Consider the following 24,381-nt stretch of genomic DNA (forward strand, 5'->3'; position numbering starts at 1 on the left):
GATCTCAATTTTACAGATCAACAAAAAAATGTCCATAGAGCTCAAACTGTAAAAATCAGTTTAAATTACTGGTGGTTGCAGAAAAATTCCTATACCTAGAACAGTTTGTCCTCCGACTTACGAAAGTATATAACTATGTAACCTATAATAATACCAATATATGTGAAAGTTTTGGGTGAAACAAATGACTAGGCGCAAAGCATCACGGAGATAAGATATTCCAATTCCTCCATGCCAGTGCATGTTTTCGAATTAACACACCAATAACGTACTTGATCCCATTTACAAGATATTTCTTACTGAAGAATAAGTGTGTAGTTGTTAATTATACTTACAAGCACAATAGTTTATTAATAGCTGATTAAAAATGTGAATTCTGAAAATCTTGGAAAACATGTCAATAAATGTTCATGAGAATCTGAAAAGTCTTTGGGAGGCGGTGACACAACCGATTGATATTTGCATAGTGATCAGCTAATTTTATAGGACATTAACAATTACTGAACAGTGAGGTATACGTTGGTTGAGTCATCTTGTTTGCTAAACTGGTTGATAGTTTTGCATTACTATCTTAAGATATAGATTCCTGTTTGTTGAATGAAGCCAAACGGTAACATACAACAAATATGGTAATTAAACAGCAAACACGAGTTATTAACGTAATAATATATGGAAAACTATAAAATAATACAAACTCTAAATCATATTTCCGGGTTTACATTTTAGAATTTTTCAGCATACGATAAAGTTTCACATCAGAAATTTGTTATTTAGTTATGAGTTTCGAAAATCCGATTTCATTTAGGAGTGTTCACTGATGAATCATGAAGTAGGATGCCTAGGATACTAATACGTTTGCACTTTTACAGTGAACTATCCGGAAGTTTACTACGTATTTGAGCTTAATAACACTTAATACTTGGATGATAGTCTTTCAGCATCAAAGTATTTCGGAAGTACATAAAGCAACACACGAGTGTCAAAACCCTAATACATAAGCAGAAAATGAATTCGATCAGTAATAAAGAACTAAACAGACATGACAATGGTCTCTACTCATGTACCGGTCGATTGTAAACATCTATTCTACAGACCAGTTTCAGCCTGGATAACTATGACGTATGAAAATGTGAAGCGGGGTGATATGAAATCGAATCAACCAGGGAGCTGCAGCAACTTCAACAGTATAGGTATACCTGGCTGATGAGTGTTAAATAGCACGAAACTTAGGCCTAGGTATTCATATCGACTACCTCGAACTACCTAACACTCATCAAGACTAAATATACAAATATAACTAGACAATTAGTTTGAATATTATCTCACTTCAAATAACAAACAAAGTTGATGTAATATCAAAACAACCACGAAACGGATCCATTTAATTCAGTTCAACTAGAAATCATAGATCATTTTTAACTCCAAAGAAACATCAAAAACTAAACAACTAATTTGGAAAAAAAAGATTCACTTCTACTATCCACGTAATACATGTCTCAAAAGGTACAAACATATATAACAATATATATTACGGCAAAGATAGATGGATTTTTAAACCTGGAAAAAACTATGTTCTCAATTTTGTTTCGCCTTAAATTTTGAAAGATGAGGTAACACAAAAGTTAGATATTAAACTTGAATGAAATAAAAATTACAAAACTGAACGAACAAACAGAAAAACGTGACATAATAAACAATAAATGCATACATAGTCTTCTTTATTTTTTCATTAAAAAGAAAACAAAACAGCGGTTCAATATTGATAGTGGTCTAATTAGCATGATTTCAATGAGAGAAATAGTATCATTGATAGTGAAGAAAAAAAATACTGCTCAAACATGAATAATTGAAACAACTAAAAGTAATTTCAGAAAATAAAACATTTCAATTTACAAGTTCTTTTGAAATAGTATTTATTTTTATAATAAATGTTGAGAATGATGAAACCAAGTTTTAAGGGAATTATGTATGTTAGATACAATTCTGTGTGTGTAATAAAGTCAAGAAATATACTGGATGATTGATGCACTGTATTGGATATTTTTCTTGGCAAGTATTCACAATGAGAAAATCTAGTATGTGCTGTATTATGTACAATGAGATTTACTGTTGTTGTGTGTGCAAGACAGAGGCGACAAAAAAAGAATGATTATATCCATATCTGTATTTTTAGGTATTAATTATAACCTCCAGTTTGTTGGTAAGCAAATGTTGGAGTGAAAGGAATTGAAGTTACACTTCCGACTGTTTGTACAGGTGCTGTCTTTAAAGTAATACCTGGAGGGAAATTTCCAACAAAAATATTTGGTGAACCAGATAGAACACTTGGGGCAGGTAAATGTATCTGTGGATGTATAACATTATTTGTAGGTTGAAATGAAGTGAGTAAAGAAGATCCAAAGACAAGTGGAGCAGTTTGGCCAGGTATAATTGAGTTGGGATCAACTTGATAAACATTTGGAAACATTTGAGTTGTATTAGGAAAGCCTATTAAGTGATTTGTATACGTATTAGAAGGAGTACCAGTAGCAAAGGTCATCATCTAATCAAGTGGAAAAGTTTGAAATAAAGCAGAATAACCAGAGCTATAAAATTAATAATGTAATTTAAACTATTTACAAATCAAATCGCAGGGAATAACCTACTTCTATTCAATGAAAAACCATGGAAGACTTGCGGGAAATAAACTTAAGTAATTCATTATAACAGGAAGGTACATAGCTAACATAATGATAGTGTGACTCAGTAACTGAACAAGTGAAATTAAGTAAGAGTATAAATATTGAGTGGATACATGTATTATATTATCAAATAACAATAAACCTGAGGACAAATAGTACAAATGCGTTTTATGAGACGAAGAATGATTTTAATTTCAAGAATGAAACATTAGTCAAAAAGTAACATACCAAGTAACAAATGTGCAATATGGATTCTGTTCAAAAAACATTGTGAAAATATCACTACAGTTATTGAAAATGATCTGAAAAATCATTTTAAATGAATTCATAACGCCTTAGAAACAAGCAAGAACTAAACACAGTCTCTTAAGAAAAATTATTTACATTTTCTCTTTCATATTTACTGTACAATACACTTAGAATTTGAGAATGATAGGAGATATAAGTAATGAATGTAGCTATGAATAAATTTATTATGGATTGAGTTGCACATGTATCTGAAGTTTGAGAAGTACTATCCAATTATTAAAATGAAGAATTATGTGAGGTGGAATGGAACTAATCCATCAGTTTGATTGGTTAACACCTAATTTTTCAGCGATTAACACCTAATCCTTAAAGCTATGAGTCTACAGTAATAAGACGCATAATCTTTGAAATGTTCTTTTGAAAAGATTATTTAATGAATCATGAGGTAGTATACATTTATTATGGAGGGAAAAGTCACACAATATAGAAAAACGGTTAATTACCCAAAGATTTAATGACCATAAAACGTAGTTAAAAGTGTTTACTAAGCACTATGCTTAACTGTTCTTAAACAAGTGTAAACAAAGTTTCATTTATCATTTTCAATCTTTTCTTCTCAGTACAATTTGATTATGACATACGATGTTTTTATTTGAATTCAGTTAAACTGACTAATTGTACATGAATGCAACAAAGTTTATAATTAATGAAATGACTTTATTGAGTTCTAAGTGTTGTAAAACTCTAAAGAAAAGCTACGAACGTAAAACCAGATTTAAAAGCTTGACAGTATTTGAAACAAATAATATTGAAGTAATTCAACGATAGAGAAATTTCTTAATGTCATATTGCTCTCATCAATTTGATAGGTATACAATTTGCTGATGAGTGCATACTTACAGGAAATCAAAGTTTAGACCTTTTTCCTATTGAAATGAAAAATCTACTACTCAAGATAATAGTTAGTCATATAAATAGCTACATACATATTTTATTTGTCCTTTGAACTGTATACTTTTTATAAACCTGCCGATTCATTAACCCAAAAATAACTCTTTTATAGCTTTACGAGAAATATTTTGATATGATGCAACATATTGAATTGTTTTTCACTGTCGACCCACCTCTTTTTCTATTGCTTAACGCATACAGAACGGCTATACAAAATGCTCATTGACAATCCCATCTAGACAATAACGAAACAAAAACTGACGTACATATATATACATACACACTTGCATATAAATCTACATATGTACATGCATAATTATAAACAAAGAAAAAATGTATACCAAGCATGTTACTCAAGTATAATGAAACGATATGAAATATATCTAACGGTTCACTCAAATTCACAAGAACAAATTACTGGAATACAAACACAGGGAAAAAGAAAACTACACATAACCGAACACATACAACTGACAGTTTCATAAATCATATCTTATATTGTGAAATAAAACGAACAAAAACGAATAATTCACAATCAACTCATTGTGAAAACTATGGGGGTGATGGTCATATTGGGAAATTACACACGTATACACACAGTAGGAATGTTCTTTTTTTAAAGAAGAAAAAACAAACTAAATAATACATGCATAGAAACGTTGTCAAAAGTAATAGAGCATTGTTAGGGCTGAATTAATCTAAATTTCAATTTAATATATGAAGAAACACACAAGTTATTGCTATTGTCAATACACAGCAACACCATTTTTTATCACTGGTGTCAAACAACAGATAATGGGATATTGTACATGCAAAAATACGTGTATACACACATCTATATACAAAAAAGTGTGTATATTTGTAAAACTTGATGTAGTCATGAGTTGTTGATTTCTCAACATTTATTTAACAGGACATATAGATAGAAAAAGAACCATAAGCCATTACTATTAATTGTCCATCTTTCAACAATATATATAACAGATATATGTATACAAATAGAAATCACTGGAGAGGAAGAAAATACAAAAGGAAAGCACAAACAATGAAGACAATGCGCACACACATATATATGCAAGCTTAGCAAGCATAAAACCGCCTGATATACATTAAAACAAAAGAAATCGAGTCCAAATAGTTATTGCAATTTGATTATGACTGCATTACTATTATTATTATTACTATCATTATTAGTGGAAGGATACTGAATAAATTTAAGACTAACCTTGCCATCATTTACTGAGGATATGTAATTGGGCAGAATATTATTGGATAGACGGATAGGATAAACAGTAGTATTAGTCGTAGCAACAGAGGCAGTAGATGATGCAGTACTTGTTGTTATTAAGTTTTGACCATTCACACCACTATTTGATAATGGCAAGGACAATTGTACAATAGAATTTGTTTGTATAGGTGTAACACATGGTGTTGTAGTATAACTGAAAGTTGGTTGAACAGTAGGCATTACATTGTTGTAAACTGTTTGACCAATACTTGTAGAAGGTTTAATCAATACATATTGTAAGGAATTGGCAGCAGTATTGATTGGAGTCATTACGGTAGAAACTTGTACCGGAGGATTTGTTGAATTCAATGGCATCAAAGATGGTGCATGAATAATTTTTAATTGTTGCTGGTGTTGTTGTTGTTCAATTGAAGAAACATTAGACTGTGTATAACCTTGACTGAGTAGTTCGACAGTATTATATAAATCTTGTGACTCACTATCCTCTGTTCCAGAATAAGTGACCACACAAGCACGTTTTGTTGATCCTGAAGCAACAGCTTTACGAGACCATGTAGGATCACTTTGAGAAAAATTTGAACGAGATTCTGTTCGTATACTATCTTGAGTTGTCCTTTGAAGTAACAGTTCACGTTGACGTCTTAATTCTCCAGCTGTCGCTACTAAATCTCTAGCATCTTCAATATTTCCAGCTGCACGTTTAGAGAAGGCCAAACTGGCAGCCTCTCTAGGAGTTAATAAATGAAGCGGACTACCAGATCGCAATGAATCATAACTTCTCAACTGAGATGTAGAGGAAATGGAATTACCCATAACAGTAGATAAACGACTTTTCTTTTTAATTCTACGCTTTACTTTAGTACTTACACCACCGCTGTCAATAGAAGCCCCGCTGTCAGTTGAATCATCTGTAGAAAAACTATGTTGAGCACCACCACCACCGCCGACATCTTCATAAAAATCACTTTCATCGCTATTTTCATCCTCATCATCAATATCATAAACTAATCCATTGAAACCACCATTATTTGGCAGCATATTCATGTATCGTGCTGCTTTTAACACTACATGGGCTTCGTCACGTTCTTGTATATCATTAACATCTGGAACCGGTTCATCTGTTTGATGCAATGCAGCAATTGGAACTAGTTCCTCGACTAATGAACCAATTGAGTCTAAACTGGAACCTGATGTTAGAAAAGGCATAAATGATGTAATTGCAATACTTATTAAAGAACTTATTCTGAGTGACCATTAAAACAGAGACATTTCTTAAACAAAAAGACTTCAGACAAATATATTGCTAACAACTATCATCAATATCAAGGTACCGTGAGGTATGCTTTGTAGACATTCGCAATCTTGCTTTGTGAACCTACTTGTGGCAGTGATAAATATGATATTAAAAATTCATTGTTATGTAAACGATTTTGATTTTATTCAGCTCCCTCCCTAAATTATTTAGCATATTGAGAAGGATGAAACATCATATAATTGGTATGTTAAAACATTTCTTTCAATAACATGTAAAAATATGCGCGAAAATGATGTATGTATAAGCAAGAGTACGTACAAATAAGAATCGGGTTGATATTTCGAAAATAGTACTCTAAAAATAAATTGATGTTATAAATAGTTGATGATGTAACTCATTTAGTAAGAACAAGTTTAGGTATTCTGCTTTCTTGTTTAATTGGCTAATAATATTATCCAGCTAACAAAACTGAAGTAGATAAGAGTATGAATCAAACACTTGGTACCTAACTCAGCTAAAAGCTGGATGTTTTCACTACAGCTCTACAAACAACATGATTAAAAGTAGATTACGCAATCACACACAATTGTGGTTTCCAGTTCGCTAATAATTACCCGTTTTATTTTCAAATAGTCAAGCAGAGAATTTCATTCAAATGTTTGGGAGTTGATTAAAAAATAACTTAGTTGACAAATACTTGTTATGGCTACATACTTTTTCTGTTGAATTCACACAAAATAATTAGTAAAAAGCTTTGTTTGATATAGGTTTTATAAACTTCTACAGTGTTTAGATGGTGGTTGGAGGTAGTCAACAGGAAACCCTGGACCCGGGTTTCGTGCCACTTGGCACTCGTCAGCAAGGTGTACCTGTAATCTTGAGGGAACTGGTGCTCCCTGGTGGATTCGATCTCGTGTCACCCAGCTTCACAGTCAGAGACGTTACCACTGAGCTATCCGAGCCGCGACTGACCTCCTGTAGGACTGAGATGTAATCACAATTGATTGACCACTGGGTGGTGATCAATGTTATGCTTGTCTAGTCCTTATTAGTGCAGACCGAATGCTATCGATCATGTTGCAATGTGGCCAGTCAGTCGAGTAGCACGAAACCCGGGTCCAGGGTTTCCTGTTGACTACCTCCAACCACCATCTAAATCTCAATATATAGTGCCCGCAGTGTCAAGTCACCTAGACTGGTGGCCACATTGCAACATGATCGATAGCATTCGATCTGCACTAATAAGGACTAGACAAGCATGACATTGATCACCACCCAGTGATCAATCAATTGTGACTTCTACAGTGTACACCTGAAATCATGAGGAAGTTTTCCCTCCTTCATACTCAATAACTCTAAGAGATTACTTCGAAACAATCAGAGAAATTACTATAGAACATAGTAATAATGGTTAATTAACTAATTAGTCAGTTTAGAAGGTACAAATCATGTGAAAGAGAATAATATGATATCACTTAAAACTTCAAAGCTTGAAATAGATAATTATCAAGTAATCGGCTAGGAAGGTAATAACTGTTATTTGTGCACACAAACATGTATATTTTGTTAAAATGACTTTAAAAATAAAAGAACATCATAGGGAATATACACTCACCCATAATGACGATTCGTCCGGTTGAAAAAAGTTTTAGAGATGTACTTGAATTAAGATCAGTTTTAAACGTGAGACCAGGAGCTAATTCAGGTTCGTAACTAGTATGAAGAGAAAAAGAAACACAGTTTTTAATGGTAGAAAGAACAGTACCTTTAACTGGAAAATATGTGCAATATTGTTTAACACGGACATTTTTTATGAATGAATGAGAAATTTTTGGTAGAAAAAAATGAATACGTGTAGTCCTCTCTCTCTCCTATATATATATATATATATATATATATATATATATATATATATATATATATATATATATATATATATATAAACACGAGCTGTAATCTAATGACTGATAATTATCGATTTCAAGTTCTACTACTTATGAGGTTCATCGACTAAATAAGTTCCGAGTTTATCCTCTGCCGAATTCGGAGAGAGCAGCACCCTGAGTCGTCTGGATAGAAATATTAACTTGCCAAACAATACTCTCTTGAATAGTCAAGTCACAAAACCGCCAATACATTATTGTAGTAAAATAGTTGTGCTTTAAGAGTTTCAGCACGCCTTAATTAAATCAAGTAAAAATCAATGTCGGATCTAGCACAAATGTGAATCTTCATAAGCTATCACACCACATTATCACGTCAAAACGACACTGCAAAACGGAGATCAGGAGTTAAAATGATATCAGCAGTCTCGATGATAGTAAGAAAGACATAACATAAAATGGATTAGAAGGTATTATATCGCAGAATGAAAATTGTGAAATTATACCGAAACCCAGAATCTACGGGAGTATAAAGAATTAATGTACCTGCCCCAGTACGAGACTCTGAGCCACACCACTCAAGACCTCTCAACTACTATTCACTACCAACACAAAGACCCCAACCAAATACTCCACATCTAACAGTAATGTACTGATCAAAATTTATCAACTTTATAGACTGATCCCATATCTTAATTTGCCTGCACTTAGCGTTATTTAGACCTAATCCTATCCTAGTTTTATTTACTAGTACAAATAGGGGACCAAAATATATATACGCAACACAAATCATCCGATTTGTGCGTGGGCTAGAATACTACCGGGTGCTTAAACCGAAGTAAGTGGTTTATGTTAGGAAGTCACACCCCGAGCCTTTGACCTAGAGGTCTAATCCACAAGACAGTAGAGCAGCCTTGGGAAGTGGAGTTCTGTGGTAGCCGGCGATCAACAATAGGTTCGTACGCCATTTATTACCTCAGGATCCTGGAGTCCATATGCACCATGGCTTTAGAATCAGTGTTTTCCAACTCCTCTAGGTGGATTATCTGTACCAATCAACCCCGTTGAAGAGCAGGATCTTCGCTCTTCACCCTCACAATTTCCTAAACATCCCCGCAGCTAGAAGGCAATGAGTAGGGGTTCCCAAGCAATGGCTATATACGTATGGTTATATGAGAATTTTGAGAGGAAGGGTGGACTCTCCCCACCCTTCATCATGCCAGGGCTGATATGACTTACACATGTGCAGTTGTATATTAAAATCTTCGACCGAGTGTATGTGCACTTTACCTTAAAATATTTGTTGTATGAGTACTACGAATATTATTTGACGGTTAATCTTACATAAATCCAGTGAGATGCAAATCTAATGGAAAGTAGGATGTTTAGACAATAAACTGAACACTAGCGTTAGAACAGATCTATGTTCACCTAAACCTATATGATTAATCTCGACTACGACTCACGCCAAGAGGGCTATGACAGACAGAAACAAAGTAAACAGCGTTGGAAACCTGAGGGTAATCAGTGAGAAGTCCTATTTGAAATACATTTCAAGGTTGTGGAGACTGTTGAATTTTCTTAGGATCAAGAACCGATCCAAGTTAGATAACTACTGAAAATCTGGACTTCACTATAACCCCTGTGAAATTAGTATGCCCTTTGATACTAAAACTTTAAACTGTTGAAGAATAAACTGAGATGGACAGTCCATGACTGACCCCATGGACAAGTGGATGACGTATAGAAATCAAAAACCGAAGAATGATGGTCGAATTCTACCAATCACGTTCTTGACGTGGTTATTAGCTTTAATGGCTTAAAGATATGATTTATTAATTTCATGTGTCAAGAACATATCTTTTACTGTAAAACGACCAATGAATAAAAAAATGCTCTAATTTATGTACCATAAAAATAATTAACACTTCGAAAACAAACCTCATTTGCATCGGTCTTTCATTGACTAATTCTTCTAATCTGACACCGAATGGTAATTTACAAGTAGCCATAATATTAACTACACGATATTTACTAAAATGACACGGAAATCCACATTTCGCTATTCGTCTAGCAATACGCCTAGCGCCAATTTTCGCTTTGGCAAGCCTGTGGATGATAAAGAAAAGATGGCGAATGTATAAAATAAAAAGAAATACTTAAACAAGGCTTCTTTTTGAATACGTTAAAAAATTTTGCAATTAACAAAATTAATTTTCTTTTGTAATCCATTAACCCGGCATAGGTTCTTGCTTTGAGCTAGCTTCAAATCACAGAAACCATAGGAATTACACGGATGTTTGAAATGAAAAAAGTGAGGCTGAATCTAAACTTAAGAATCGGTATTTAAAGTTTAGTGACATAACTTGAACTTAAATATTGTTTGGTGGGACGACATGATATGAACTCCAATGAACTGCATAAATGTTCTATCTAGTAGTTGCATAATATGCCAGTCACAAAATTGCGACATCACTTCAGTTTAGTTACTGACAAACAAATAAACAAAAAATAACAATATGCTTCCTTATTAATACTGGTATTACTATTGTAAGCGAACCGGTGAATGATATTATAAAGCTCTTAAGTAATAGCAGTGGTTCATATATTTAGTACCAATTAGGGTAATAGTATGACAAAGAATATCTCAAATTGGTCAAACCAGTGTGATGACAACTCATGAAATCCTTGATTGACAGTTTGAATAACACCTGCTGTGCTAGAGATGAAAGACGACGAAAAATTACTCGGGTAAAATAGGCGACATATTCAGTTACACCAGTCTACCTAACACCTGACGAATCCTAGTCAGGAAGCTCACACAAACCTGAGTGAATACCATGACTGTTAGACGACTCTGAGGCGTTTCACAGCCTGTTTTCAAACCAGAAGTCATGGTTTATCAGAGTAATCAATAGTATATATTAGACATGTTCTCATGAATCAGTGTGATCGCTCTAATTATTAAAATTGTCCTTGTTCAAAACATAGCTATCAGACTACATACATAAAGTTACCATTCATTGTAAACTGATAATTCAACAGTTCACAATCGCATAAACGAATGAAACGGACTACTGGCTTTGATTGCTCTTCTGTTTTTATAGCTACACACAGTTGAAGTAAAACTTAATCTCGGCTTATTATTTTAATTAATGTTAGTTCGACGGACGTACATTGGCGAACAAACAGTGAACAAGAAAGAGGGTAACACATATACCCAAACCCTTTAATTTATCAATGTGACTTAACTTACTACGTTCATGCTTATGTACTTCGTCATAAATCACACTATCGATAATTCCCGACTGTTCAAACCGAAGTAGATGTAGCAAAGTTCCAACATGGTATTTATGATTGAAAGTCAAGTGTTTTAATCGTTAATCTACTACTCTACATTTGAATGCTTAAATATATAACCTATAAACTACTGTCACACAAATACTTCCGTTTGTCATATATCACATGTAAGTAAGATATCTATCATATTTATGACGTGCGCAGTATTACAAATAAATCATTCTTTAAATTGTAAATACCAACAGACTGAATAACTAACACAGTTTATGAATTTATAATTTGTACAACGTTTGGAAACACACAGACAGAGTGCTATTACTAGCGAACAACCATGAATACCACACTGGGTAATTTATCTCGATTACACATATTTATACATCAATTAGTTAAAACCACAAAAGAACAAAAAATTTAACGTGGATATTCAAATACAGTTGTTAACAAATTCAAATAGCTTAATGCAATGAGTGAATACGAAACAACAGTTCAGAAATGACCAGGTATACTACATTATAGACACCGATAAAAAGTAAAATGTTTGGCATTTGGTACAGCTATATGGGGAAAAAGAATGAACAAAAAAATTACTGAGACTTATTGCTTACGAATTGGCTCCAGTGCACCAAATTTTTCCGCTAGACCAAATTGTTGCTACTGTATACGGTGATCGTAAACGCATTATAACGTGCTGTATATTTATGAAAATCAACAAAATAAAAAATATTGATATTATTGAATTCTCAAAAATCGAGAACTTAAAACGGATACACAAAAACGGTAATGAACTCGAAGAAAATAATATCTTTCGGGATTATATTAAGATTAACATTAAGAGAGGAGCATTTAACTAGGTAGTATAATATAACTGTATTTAAGTAATATATGGTTACAATAGGACTATATTATTGATTACTAACATCGATATATACTCAGTGTTGTGATGCACACTGATTGTATCATGTAAAAATGGTTGAACAAAAATTGCAATCGTGCAGATAATACGAACTAAGATGGGTTAACTACACTCCTCTGACCAAATTACCAAAAATCTAAATGATATTATTATTGACGAGATCGAGAATTTGCATAGGATACTGAGTAAGATATAATAAACTTTAATAGAAGACAGATACATAGAAACAATAAAGGACTTGCTGCATATGTGCATCGATTTCAATCATTACAAGTAACATGAGCAAATGAAGGGAAACCAAAAAAAATTTATGATAATAGTAAAGGTTTGAAAATATATGATAAGTATTGGAAACAGATAATGAATATCACGAAATTCTATGCTCAGAAAAAGTCAACGTAATCGAATCTAATCCTATAACTCAACAAATAAAGTCTATTGAACATCTATAAATTTATTATACAAGGGCTGGCAATGTTTTACTCTTATTTAACCATATAAATAAATTAAACTTCCTAACTGATCAGCATTTAAATAGTGAAAATTGGTGATATATATTGAAGCAGCTATATAGTATCATTAGATTTTATACATATAGTATGGTTTAAAGCCTGATACATATACTCATACTTGGTAAGTAAATTACATTGCTATTAATATTATTATCATTATTATTAACAAACTACTGACTATAAACCAGGAATTGTATAAAGATATCATGTTAATAATCAAAAAGCAGTGAACAAGTGTAAACCAACAGTTGGAGGAGCACAACACAGCACTTGGAGATTGGCCAATTTATGAATAACGGAGCCGTGGTTCAATGATCAAGGCGTTAGACTCAGCCAATAAATCCTAGGCTGGAGCCCTACATCACTCACTTTTGTTTGGACAAACGGATGTCGTTAGTCATCACACAGTGTAGCTCGAAACCAGGCACACTGATCTCCACTAGTAAGTTAGTAAGAAAACTTAAAAATAGTCAATACACGTTTTTCTATGGTTTTTCATATTATCTTGATTCCAGAACATAAAAACTCCACGGAACTATCGAACCTTTCCATAAAATTCATTAAAATAAATGATATTCAAACTTTTAGTTATGATAATATTGAAAATAGATCTCCACAAATTCAAATGCTGGAATGTTAACTGATTTAGAAATAGTACCGTCGTTGTTGTTAAATGTAATTACACACATAAATGTCAATTTAAGTGATGTACATTGTTTGGAATTGCCTAGTTTTTATGCATTTTAACTTCGGTCGATTTGCGACTGGTATTTAAATAAAATGAATAGAATGGATAACCAAAACATTCATTTATTTATTTCAACACATAAATATTGGTACAAGAGGGCATCAAATATGTATGCGCCACACAAATCATTCGATTTGTGTGAGGGTTGGGATACTTCCCGGGTACCCAAACCGAAGCAGGTGGTTTTCTTAGGGAGCCACACCCAGAGCCTTCGACCTAAAGGTCTGGTCCACAAGGCAGTGGAGCATCGTAAAGAGATGCAGTCCCATGGTAGCCGGTGACCAACGATTGGTTCATACGCCATTTGTTCCTTCAGGATACTGAGGCCCATGTGCACCATTGTTTTGGAATCAGGGCTTTCCAACTACCCTAGGTGGACCTTCCGTGTGCACCAATCCGGTTAAAGAGCCGGACATTCGCTTTTCATCCTCTCAATTTCGTAAACAACACCCCCGCCGCGAGAAGGCAGTGGTTGTATGCACGTGGCCATTTGAGCATTTTGGGAGGGAGAGCTGACTCTCCCCACTGTCGGCCGTACCAGAGCATTCGGGGGCCAAAACAAAGTATTACAAAAACATTTAGCTACTCGTGAGAACCTAGAGTTAATTTACCAGGTAAGTTAACTAAGCTAAAAAATAATTTGGGAGTATATGTCCTTCAAAATCAACAATAAACATAAAATTGTAAAACTGAAATAAAAATCCTCTAAACTTACATTCTGAAGCGGTTTATATTCTACATTAACGCTAGTTCTGGCTATTTCTTTCAATCGTAAATGACACTGAAGACTAGCCATAACAACTACATTGGTTATGGAAAGTGTTAAGGAGGATGCTTCTTCATTGCATGGATCTTCTTCAGTACTTTTATCCGGTTCATTTCCAATTATATCTTTTATATCTTCATTCTCTGTATCAGATGTGTTTAAAAAATCCAAAATATCCGTTCCACTCTCCATATATGAACTGTCTTCTGTCTCAGTGATTCCATTAATAAGTTCGTTTGTTTGCATTCTGTAGATTTGTATGTGTTATGCGACAAAAAACAATGAAAGAAAATTTTGTGATGGGTGTTTTCAACGTAAAATCACCTGATTCAGGAAGGTTATATACATCTACCCACTCACTAATGAACGGCAAAAACGTGCTCGTGCGAACACAACAAATATATTTGTTAAACAGTGAACTACTAAGTTATGGTTTGAGCTACTTTAGCAGATTAAAAATTACAGTATAACAAATTCTAATGCAGTTATCAAGTCATGGGTTGAGTGGGAATTACAACAATTAACGATACTCAAATGAGGGTAGAGAGTATCACTTGATCAATAACCAAGTCAGTCAGTCATAACGTGAAACTAGGTACATATGTACATCGGTTCGAGTTGCAATATCTCATTAGCATAAAGAGATGACATTGTCAACACAGATCCCACAATAGAAGAGGTGGTAGCATTATCAGCAGTGATTGAAAAAATTAGGTATCGAAGATACGATTCGGGAAGAAAATACAATTTAGTGAAATAAAAACACCAAAACCTTATAAGGAATCTAGAACCCCAAAATTTGGGGTTGACAAGGAATGGATGAACTTGCGCCATTGCAAACGATTTTGAACCATGTTATTCAAAGTATCTAATCATTAGTAACGATAATCGCGCGAACCCCAACCAGGTAGTTTACATTTATTAACATGATTAAGTTAAATTGTCGGTGACTTCATGGATTAGTGCCATGCCTGGGCTTGGTTATCTCTCATTTTCTTTTAGCCTACCCCTACACCGGAAAACAATGCCTGTCGAGGTGGATGGTGGTTGGGCATACGTAAGACACGTCCTAACCACCTTTGTTGAAGATTTACTACCTCATCGATCTATTTACTATCTTTACCTAGCACTCTATCCATAACCCGGGAGTTGCATACTCTGTGGTCCCAAAAATACACGAGCAATGCTTCGTAGACACCTATTATTGAACACTAGCAACCCGCGAATATCCTCTATTCTCAATGGCCATGTTTCGCACTCATAAAGTTGAGCGCAGTAAACAGCTGAGCATTGAACTCGCTATTTGGTTAGGAGCCAGATATCTGACCCATACCATAAGTGACTCAAGTTGGCTAAAGTCAAACCAGCTCTTTGGTTCTGTTCCGAGATTTCGTCAAACACTAAATCATCAGCACTGGTGAAATGCCCAAGTGAAGCAGTGGGTGTTCAACTACTTCACTACCTATCACTAATTCAGGCAATGACGCAAGTCAATCCTGAAGTAACATTTTACATTTGCAGAGGAAAAATAGCATCCCAAATATGCTAACATTGTTGCTTAAGATAGTCAGAACACTTCATTTTTTCAGCACCTTCAAACAGAACTATATCATCTGCGTATTCCAAGTCAACAAGTGGATCTCCTGGTATATGATCAATCCCTAACTCAGACGATAAAACTGTTATTTTTGAAAGCATGTCTAAGACAAAGTTAACTAAAAATGAGGAAAGTGGACAACCCTGACGAAGACCAATTAAAGTAACCAGTCCCGATGATTGTTGGCCATAAGCTCTGACTCGAAAGGTAGTGTCCTAGTAGAGAGTCTGTACAAAGTTGAGTTGCTTCGTCGGTACATCTTTCAGCGACGGGAACCACAGAACCTCGAGATTAGTGGAGTTGAACAACGCATTAAAGTCAAGGAATACAACAATAGTTTGACGTCGAAAAGTATGTCTTTATTCCAGAGGCGGTTGAAGGGTGAATATTTGGTCTATACATTCACGTCCAGGTCTCAAATAAGACTGCTTTTTTGGGTTTTACCTTCATGAGCTCTAGTTAGACTTCGAAGTATTACTGAGGCGAATATTTTAGACACTATATTAGTTAAACTGGTTCTTCTGTGGTTGCTAAAAGAGGATTTTTGCTTTCTTATAGATTAAAACGATCAGCGATCGAGACCAATTAGATGGATTATATCCAGCTCCCAGACTCTGTCTAAGATCTGTCAATCTAATACGTAAAACTAGGCCACCAATCTTGTGAATTTTAAGAATTAGTCAATCGGACACAGCTGCTCTCTTACACTTTAGACTACTTATAGGCTTAACAACCCTCCACAGTTGAAGGACTTACATCACTTTGTCATTTAGGCCGATTGGAGATAATGGGTAACAGAAGTGTGGCTGAATGCCAATTGAACTGTTCCCTAAAGTGCTTCGCTCTTCATTTCAATGAGTAATAGTCCCATCTTTTTCCAAGATAGTTTCACTAACAGCCGTATTTTAAATACATGTTTCCTTAATAAGTCTGAACAGTTGTCTAATGTTACGTTTCACTGTGGCCTTCACCTCTTCTGCTTTCGCTACCCACTACTGCCTAAGATCGTTACGTAGGCTTTTGATCAACATACGTTTAAGCTGCATCTGCTCCTCGTGTTTTGGACCAGGCGTGAGTTCCCGAGCATCTAAAAGTGCTGTAAACACCGCTGAAATCCACTGATTCTTCCTAACCTTTAGTTTTAAGTTACTAGTATATATCACTGCTGTTTCCACAGCATTTGGGATATCATACCAAGCTACCTAGTGGTGGATGTCATTTTGACCATTAACTAACTCCTTCCCTAGTTAGTCCAGAAATATGCTTTTGAATTTTCCATCATTAAGCTGAATTTTAAAGGGTTTTCTTTTATACGTCCAGTAAGACGCAGACAAACACGTGCTCGAATTGAAGCATGATCTGAGTCCAAGCATGTGCTGTAGAATGAGTAAAAATGTTCAACCAACCCCCTATAACGATAGTTTATGGAAATCTGATCTCTTTAAGTTCACCACCACATCGGATGATGCTTTTCCTTATGTTTAAAGCTGCTGTTTGACAGGATTAAACGGTTATCTGGGCATAGTTGCAACAAACGGTCGCCATAATCTGTTCGCTGAGCCACGACAACGTAAGATCCGCCTAGGTGCCTTTCGGTTTGCTTCAGTTGAGCTACTTGAACATTATAATTAACTGCCACTATTACCAAGTCAGAGAGTTTACTTTTTTGACCGAGGTTGGATAACATAAAATTCATTTTCAACTTTTTCCAAGCTACAATCAGTGAGAGCTTACTCAGATACAACGACAAGGAAACGACGTGTCACCAAATTTTCAAGTTCTTACTGTTCAGTTTAATCGAACACTGTAGAAGCGATCGTCTGTTGAAATCCAGTCTAATGATGACTTGAGATTCTAAAGTCCTAGCTAAAGAAGCCTGTTGTCCTATCTGATACATGGTTCGTACATTAAAATCCCCAACACGCAGTTTAGAGAGTGGTCTCAGGAGACCAGTAACAAAATTTAATGAACTCAAATCATTGGCATTAGTGGTGCATGACGATAAAAATATATGAGAAGGGTTAGTCGTGTGGATATGAGAATTATTTAGAGATGAAGGAGGGATCCCATAGTCAATAAGATGATCTTGGGTACTGATAGAGGTATGAGGGTGACTGTCGCTTCCAGGCTGCCCATACCATGGAAGGATATTTCTTCTCGGGAGGTCTGAAAAAAAAGCCGAATTAGTGATATTCTTAGAGACTTGGTAGTTTGACTGCAGAGCCCAAGGGACAACGCAAGGGAAGTTTTCGGTGTTAGCTCCGCACTTTAAAATATTTTACCGCCGGAGACAGAAATCCGTGGGGTAAGGTGGAGTGTGAATCTTTTATGGTCGACCTATTCTAAGCTTTTCTTTCTGTTGTGAGAAGACAGCATCGCTGCAGACGCTGTCCGAGGGAAACACCCTACTGCTCTCACACCCCTCTACAATTGGCAGTACCTTATCTTCGGACCTTAATTTTCTGATTTTAGTCTTACTATTCTCCAACCGACCTGTCTGGCACGGTAGGACGTAAAGGTACACGTGTATCAGCCAATATGGCTCAGTTGAGTCACTACGGTAGGTAAACCCGACTACCATGTTAAGGTAGAAGCTACGATGAGATTCCACTTAATATTTTACAGTTTTTACACACCAAATAAACGTCTCATAAAGTGGTTAGGAAGTAGTGAACATAGAACTTAGTAACCTGGTTATAGTCGTCAGTTAAAGCAGTCAATCTATTACTAACTTACGAGTATCCTCTACCCTTAATGGCCACGTTTCGCAGTCGTAAAGTAAAACAGAACGAACTGCCGTGCAGTATACTCGTCCTTTAATTAATAGACGGATATCTCACCTTCACCATAGGTGGAGTTAAAAAAGCTGAACGAGCTTTTTGAATCCGTGCAGAGATCTTGTCAGGCACCAACCAATCAGGGCTGACCAGATTTCCAAGATAAGTGAACTTATTTAGAGTTAACTGATTTAACTAAGGAGTAAGTATCGTCTGTTAAAGTAATTAGCCAAAGCTCATGGGAAAACAGTCCACAAAGCCCACTAAATTATCAACTACGGCTGATGTACAATACATTTTTGACTAGTCAATGTTGACACCCTGATGATAGGAAGTAATATAGTCATTTCCCTTGAGCTAGCAGTAATTTGTATCCCATGAATGTTATTCTGTTAGGACATATGTATTCTTTAGTGTTCAAACTGAGCGGTTTTTACTACCAACGACAAAATAAATAGATAACAAATCCGTTGACACATACAAGATGCCTAAATTTTAAATTGTAGCATGCCATTTTTTAACCCTTGCGTGGCAATAGGCGAATTAGAATATTACATCTTGATCAACCAAAGGTTTGTGTAGATAAGTTCTTCAGTCGATGTTAGTTAATGAAGAGATAAGAAGGCTTAAATGACCATACCTGTGATTGAATTGCTCCACAGAGTAAAATCTTTGGAAATATAGAACCTAGAATGACAAGTACCCTAGTCTAAATTAATCTATAAAAGCCTAACTTCATAAGATCAATATTAAATGGATCACTTAATCGTGAAATAACTTAGTGTGTGCAAATAGCTTGTACGAAACCAGATATTTTTTCTAACAAACAAGTACACATGAGTGTAATGGGCTTTGAAGCACAGATTTTGTGGTAAAAATACAGGATAGTTACAACATAAATTTACTACACACAATTATTTTAAGCCATTATCCCCAACAGAAAGGAACAACTTTTCTAACAACATTAAAGCATCACTGACCAGGCCTACTGATTATGTTATTTATTTATTTTAACACATAAATATTGGTACAAGAGGGCATCAAATATGTATGCGCCACACAAATCATTCGATTTGTGTGAGGGTTGGGATACTTCCCGGGTACCCAAACCGAAGCAGGTGGTTTTCTTAGGGAGCCACACCCAGAGCCTTCGACCTAAAGGTCTGGTCCACAAGGCAGTGGAGCATCGTAAAGAGATGCAGTCCCATGGTAGCCGGTGACCAACGATTGGTTCATACGCCATTTGTTCCTTCAGGATACTGAGGCCCATGTGCACCATTGGTTTGGAATCCGGTTAGAGCGCCGGACATTCGCTTTTCGCCCTCTCATTTTCATAGACAACACCCCCACCGCGAGAAGGCAGTGAGTAGGACTTCCCTGGTAGAGGCTGTATACGCGTGGACTTGTGAGAGCATTTCGAGAGGGAGGGCGGGCTCACCCCTCAAATAACAGAATGATAAGATTAGGGATTTCGTGTCTGATAATTGGCACAGCTTTTTGTCTTGTTAGTTAATCGAAAAGTGTACATACTCAATGACTACCAAAGTTCGCTTTTTACGACTTATTATGTTGAAAACAATTATGTGGCCACGACAAATTACATGACTCATTCGCTTTAAGGTTGTCTTAACATCTGTTGGTCAAGTGTATTGTCAAGAAACTTAGGAACATGAGCTTTTAAGATCACACTATTAAGAACATGTACCTCTCAATAACTGTATGAAAAGGTCGAATGAATGCTATTCAGAAAACAGAAAGTCAGTTGATGCCAATTTTAGAGCAAATAGCCAACCATTTAGCAGTCAGTAATCAACAACGTAGAACTTCGTACGTACGTACGTACGTACATCAGTTCGAGCTGCCATATCACATTAGCACAGAGATACAATTGTCAATTCAAATCCCGTAGAAGTAGTAAAATTATAACCAGTAACCGGAAAGATTAGGGTTTGAAGATGATATTCAAAGATTATAATCCAGTGAAATAAACTTGGAAAGGAGAAAAAAAAGGATATGAAGAAGTCAGAAGATTAGAATTCGGGAGAAAACAAAGAGTGGATGCACCTACGCCATTGCAAACGATTTTGAGCAACCATATAACAACGGATTCTGATACAGCAGAAAATATCCAAATAAAAATAGCCTCAAAAGAAAAGTTATCTTGTTAAATGACAACTTTTATAAAGGCTACCATAAAGCATTCAACTGACCGACAGGTCATTATTTATACGATCGGTTTACATCTTTGCAAAAGATAAGCTCCATATTCACTATAGATTAGTGATAACCCTTACCAAACTATATTATCCAAACATACCTTACGTTAAATATTTTAGTATAACCAAGAGGAAGAACTCCCTACTCATGTTCTGCAAAGCTACATTCCCATTATGGGTAGTATAACAGTATTCGCATAATAAACAGTAAGAATTATCATAGATTTCGCCATATTCACAACGTATTAAAAGGTTACTATGCCTTAAGCCATCAACTTATACTAACTCACTGAAATAAGTCAGTAATCAATAAAGTTCTCAAATTCATGTCACATTAGGGAAAGGTGCCATTGATAAGATAAGGTTTTAATTCCTAGTTTAGCAGTTGAAAATTAAGCCCTTCCAACACTATCCTACCGATACAACAAAATCATTGAAAATTAAACTCAGAGATACTCAATGTCGTCCGTACTACCCATACTACAAGAAATGATGAGAGCTAAACGGTGCAAATGCCGTTCCATCCACTCTGTGAATGCACTTTTTGCTTTGAAAGCTTGCGATGCTATCGGGCTTCCTAAGCCAAAATAGGCGGATCGGGATTCTGAACTGAGACCTTACTAGTGAAGATCAAATCCACCAAAAACTAAGTCAACTATTTTTAATTATCTCCCAACCGATTCTTTCATATTGGTATGAATCTAATGAATCAACTGTTTCATGATGCCCAAATTGCTTTTTTTTCTCGATGAACGTGACGGAACAACAGAACTGCTGCCTACAGCAAGCCCTTTGAGAGATCAATACTTTCACCGGCCTTATACAATTATGTAGCCTGATGAAAAGTCAATCACTTGCGACGAACAGCTGGAAACAATCTAAACCGACTGCTGAAAAAAGATAACAAAGTCAGGAATCAACAATAAGGGAAACTACGAAAGAAACCTCCTACTATTACTGAGACCGAGTGGAAGAACTTTAATCCTTCGAATAGTAGGACCAACTCTGTTGTGATCATACTCTAATTGGCTGGACCATATTACACCAGTTACAAGGCCTTCGTATACCTAAAATGATGGCAGTTATGATGAAATTGAAAGTTAAGTTAGCATTTTTAGTTAGTTTGTCGGGGATGTTACCAAACTGATACTATCAAATTAGATTTTGGCAATTCTGACCATAAGTTTTACCAGCATTTGCATGACAAATGAAACTAGTGGGTTTTTTTCAATGGAATTGTAATGAACATCGACATCTACTTTTTGGCATAATTGTTATTAATTGATACCTTTTGGGTATCAATTGTTCCAACATTGCACAGAAAATACGTACCTCCCGCCTGAATATCACAGAGGTGCTTCATATATACATACAATCCATGAAAGTTGTATATTTCTCATTAGACCCGAAATTTGCATGGAAATGGTACTTAATCAGTGACCTATTCACACTACGTAATTTTTTTGGTTTAATCTCAATTGCACTCTTATGAATGACGAAGGTTGTCCGTGACTATCGTACCCTCTCATTTTGTCTATCGCGTATGATACAAGACCCAAAATGTAACAGTGATCCACGATTATTGATGATATTCCGTAGAAAGTGAGCCAAATTACAGAAAAGATGAGTAAGACTTGCATCCCATTAAGAAAGAAAGGACTAGAAGGTTAAATGTTTAACAACTTTCTGCTAACTTCTAACTACACTTTCACAGTAAAACTCCGACCCACTTGACCACGGAAGAGGATAAACAGCTGGTTGTACAAGGACAACCGCCTAAGACCTAGATTGAAAATATAAACAAACAGGAACTCAATCGATCTCCAATAGGTTATACGCAAAACTCTGACAGCAAACAGAAGTCGCATGGAAATTTCCTCTGCATTGTTAGAGTCACTTCATATCGTTAATGAATACGTCAATAAATTACCGCTCATTGTTTGCAGATGATGTAAAAATCTGTAGAACAATAAATGGTTCAAATGGTTCAAATGGTTGTGGACGGAATAGAAGAAGCTTTCGCTTAACAGGCTTCCGTGTCTAGTAGCAGGGGATCACCAAATCCTCCAGGCAGGAACCTAGGTATGTTAACAATAAAAAAGGAAAAGAAATTGGTAAATCATAATGTGATGCTGTCCTTGGTCCTTAAGAATAGGTCAAGTTGCCTCTTGAAGGACTCCTGAGAAGTCGCTTGGACTAGCTCGGCCGGCAGCGAATTCCAGCTTTTGACAACTCTTAAGGAGTAGAAGTTGTGTCTACATTCCGTCTTGCTATGTTGTGTTTCCAGTTTCTGGGTGTTACCCCTTAGATTATTGTTCGAACTAAGCTTAAGTAGGTGTTTAAGAGGATGTCCAGAAGTGTTAAGAATACTATAAGCCATTAGTAAATCACCTCTAAGACGCCTATATTCTAGTGGGTAAAGGTCTAGTGAACGGAGGCGTTCTTCGTAAGGCTTAGATTTGAGTCCTCGAACTGATTTCGTAGCTCGCCGTTGGATACGCTCCAAAGTGACCTTGTCCTTATGGAGTGAGGGGGGGAGTACTATGTTTCCGTACTCTAAATGGGGACGGATGAAACTATCGAAGATTGTATGGAAAGTTCGTCCGTCAAACTGTCCAAAAATGCGCTTCGACGTTACCAGTGCAAGGTTTGCTCGGAAGGCATTTTTGTCACAGTTAGCGTAAGACTTTAAGTCATGGGGCACCAGGACTCCTAAATCTTTTCGACTTGGGATACTACTAGAGAGGAGTTTCCTAAGTTGTAACTGTAGTTTGCGACATGTCGCAGATGGACTACTTTACACTTTGAAGTGTTAAAGGTAAGTCCGTTATCGTCTGCCCAACTTTGAAGTCGCGTCAGATCCTCCTGAAGTGCCTGTGTATCGTCTTGGTTGCGTATCTCTCTCCAAAGTTTCACGTCGTCGGCAAAAAGTAGTAAGTCTGACGTTACCTGTTGAGGAAGATCATTTATGTAGATCAAGAAGAGAAGAGGCCCTAGTACTGAGCCCTGGGGGACCCCACTAGGACATTCCATAGCCTGAGATAAAGTGAAATTAACCCTAACCTTAAAGTGTCGATTTTTTAGGTATGAAGTAAGCCAATCGATTAGAGGTGGTTTGATACCTAGTCGTTTGAGCTTGTTGATAAGACACAAGTGGTTAACCTTATCAAAAGCTTTTGAGAAATCAAGGTAAATGACATCAACCTTTCCCTTGCAATCGAGGATGCTTGTCCAGCTGTCCACCGCAGTCAGCAGGTTGGTTATACAAGAGTAACCCTTCCTGA

General features: G+C 35.8%; 1 protein-coding gene across 2 annotated transcripts; it reads right to left on the bottom strand.

The window, feature by feature from the left end:
- Positions 1-1,299: 1,299 nt before the first annotated feature.
- TBPL1_1 (TATA box-binding protein-like protein 1) lies at positions 1,300-22,887 on the bottom strand (the record flags this gene model as incomplete). 2 transcript variants are annotated; one of them, XM_012941086.3, is made up of 11 exons in its annotated part: positions 17,307-22,429; positions 17,138-17,232; positions 16,861-16,948; positions 16,549-16,655; positions 16,084-16,303; positions 14,457-14,754; positions 12,174-12,256; positions 10,210-10,377; positions 8,001-8,098; positions 5,107-6,317; positions 2,177-2,542 (listed from the first exon to the last, which is right to left on the bottom strand). In XM_012941086.3, exons 1-11 carry the CDS (start codon positions 17,330-17,332, stop codon positions 2,177-2,179), a joined length of 2,760 nt encoding a protein of 919 aa, XP_012796540.2. In that variant the 5' UTR covers positions 17,333-22,429. The 2 variants fall into 2 exon arrangements, with proteins under 2 accessions (XP_051065565.1, XP_012796540.2); XM_051216929.1 differs by lacking the exons at positions 16,084-16,303; positions 16,549-16,655; positions 16,861-16,948; positions 17,138-17,232; positions 17,307-22,429 and adding an exon at positions 22,828-22,887 and having other exon boundaries at positions 1,300-6,317.
- Between the last annotated feature and the right edge of the window lie 1,494 nt (positions 22,888-24,381).

Source organism: Schistosoma haematobium, chromosome 6, assembly GCF_000699445.3.
Source record: "Schistosoma haematobium chromosome 6, whole genome shotgun sequence".
Lineage (NCBI taxonomy): Eukaryota > Metazoa > Platyhelminthes > Trematoda > Strigeidida > Schistosomatidae > Schistosoma > Schistosoma haematobium.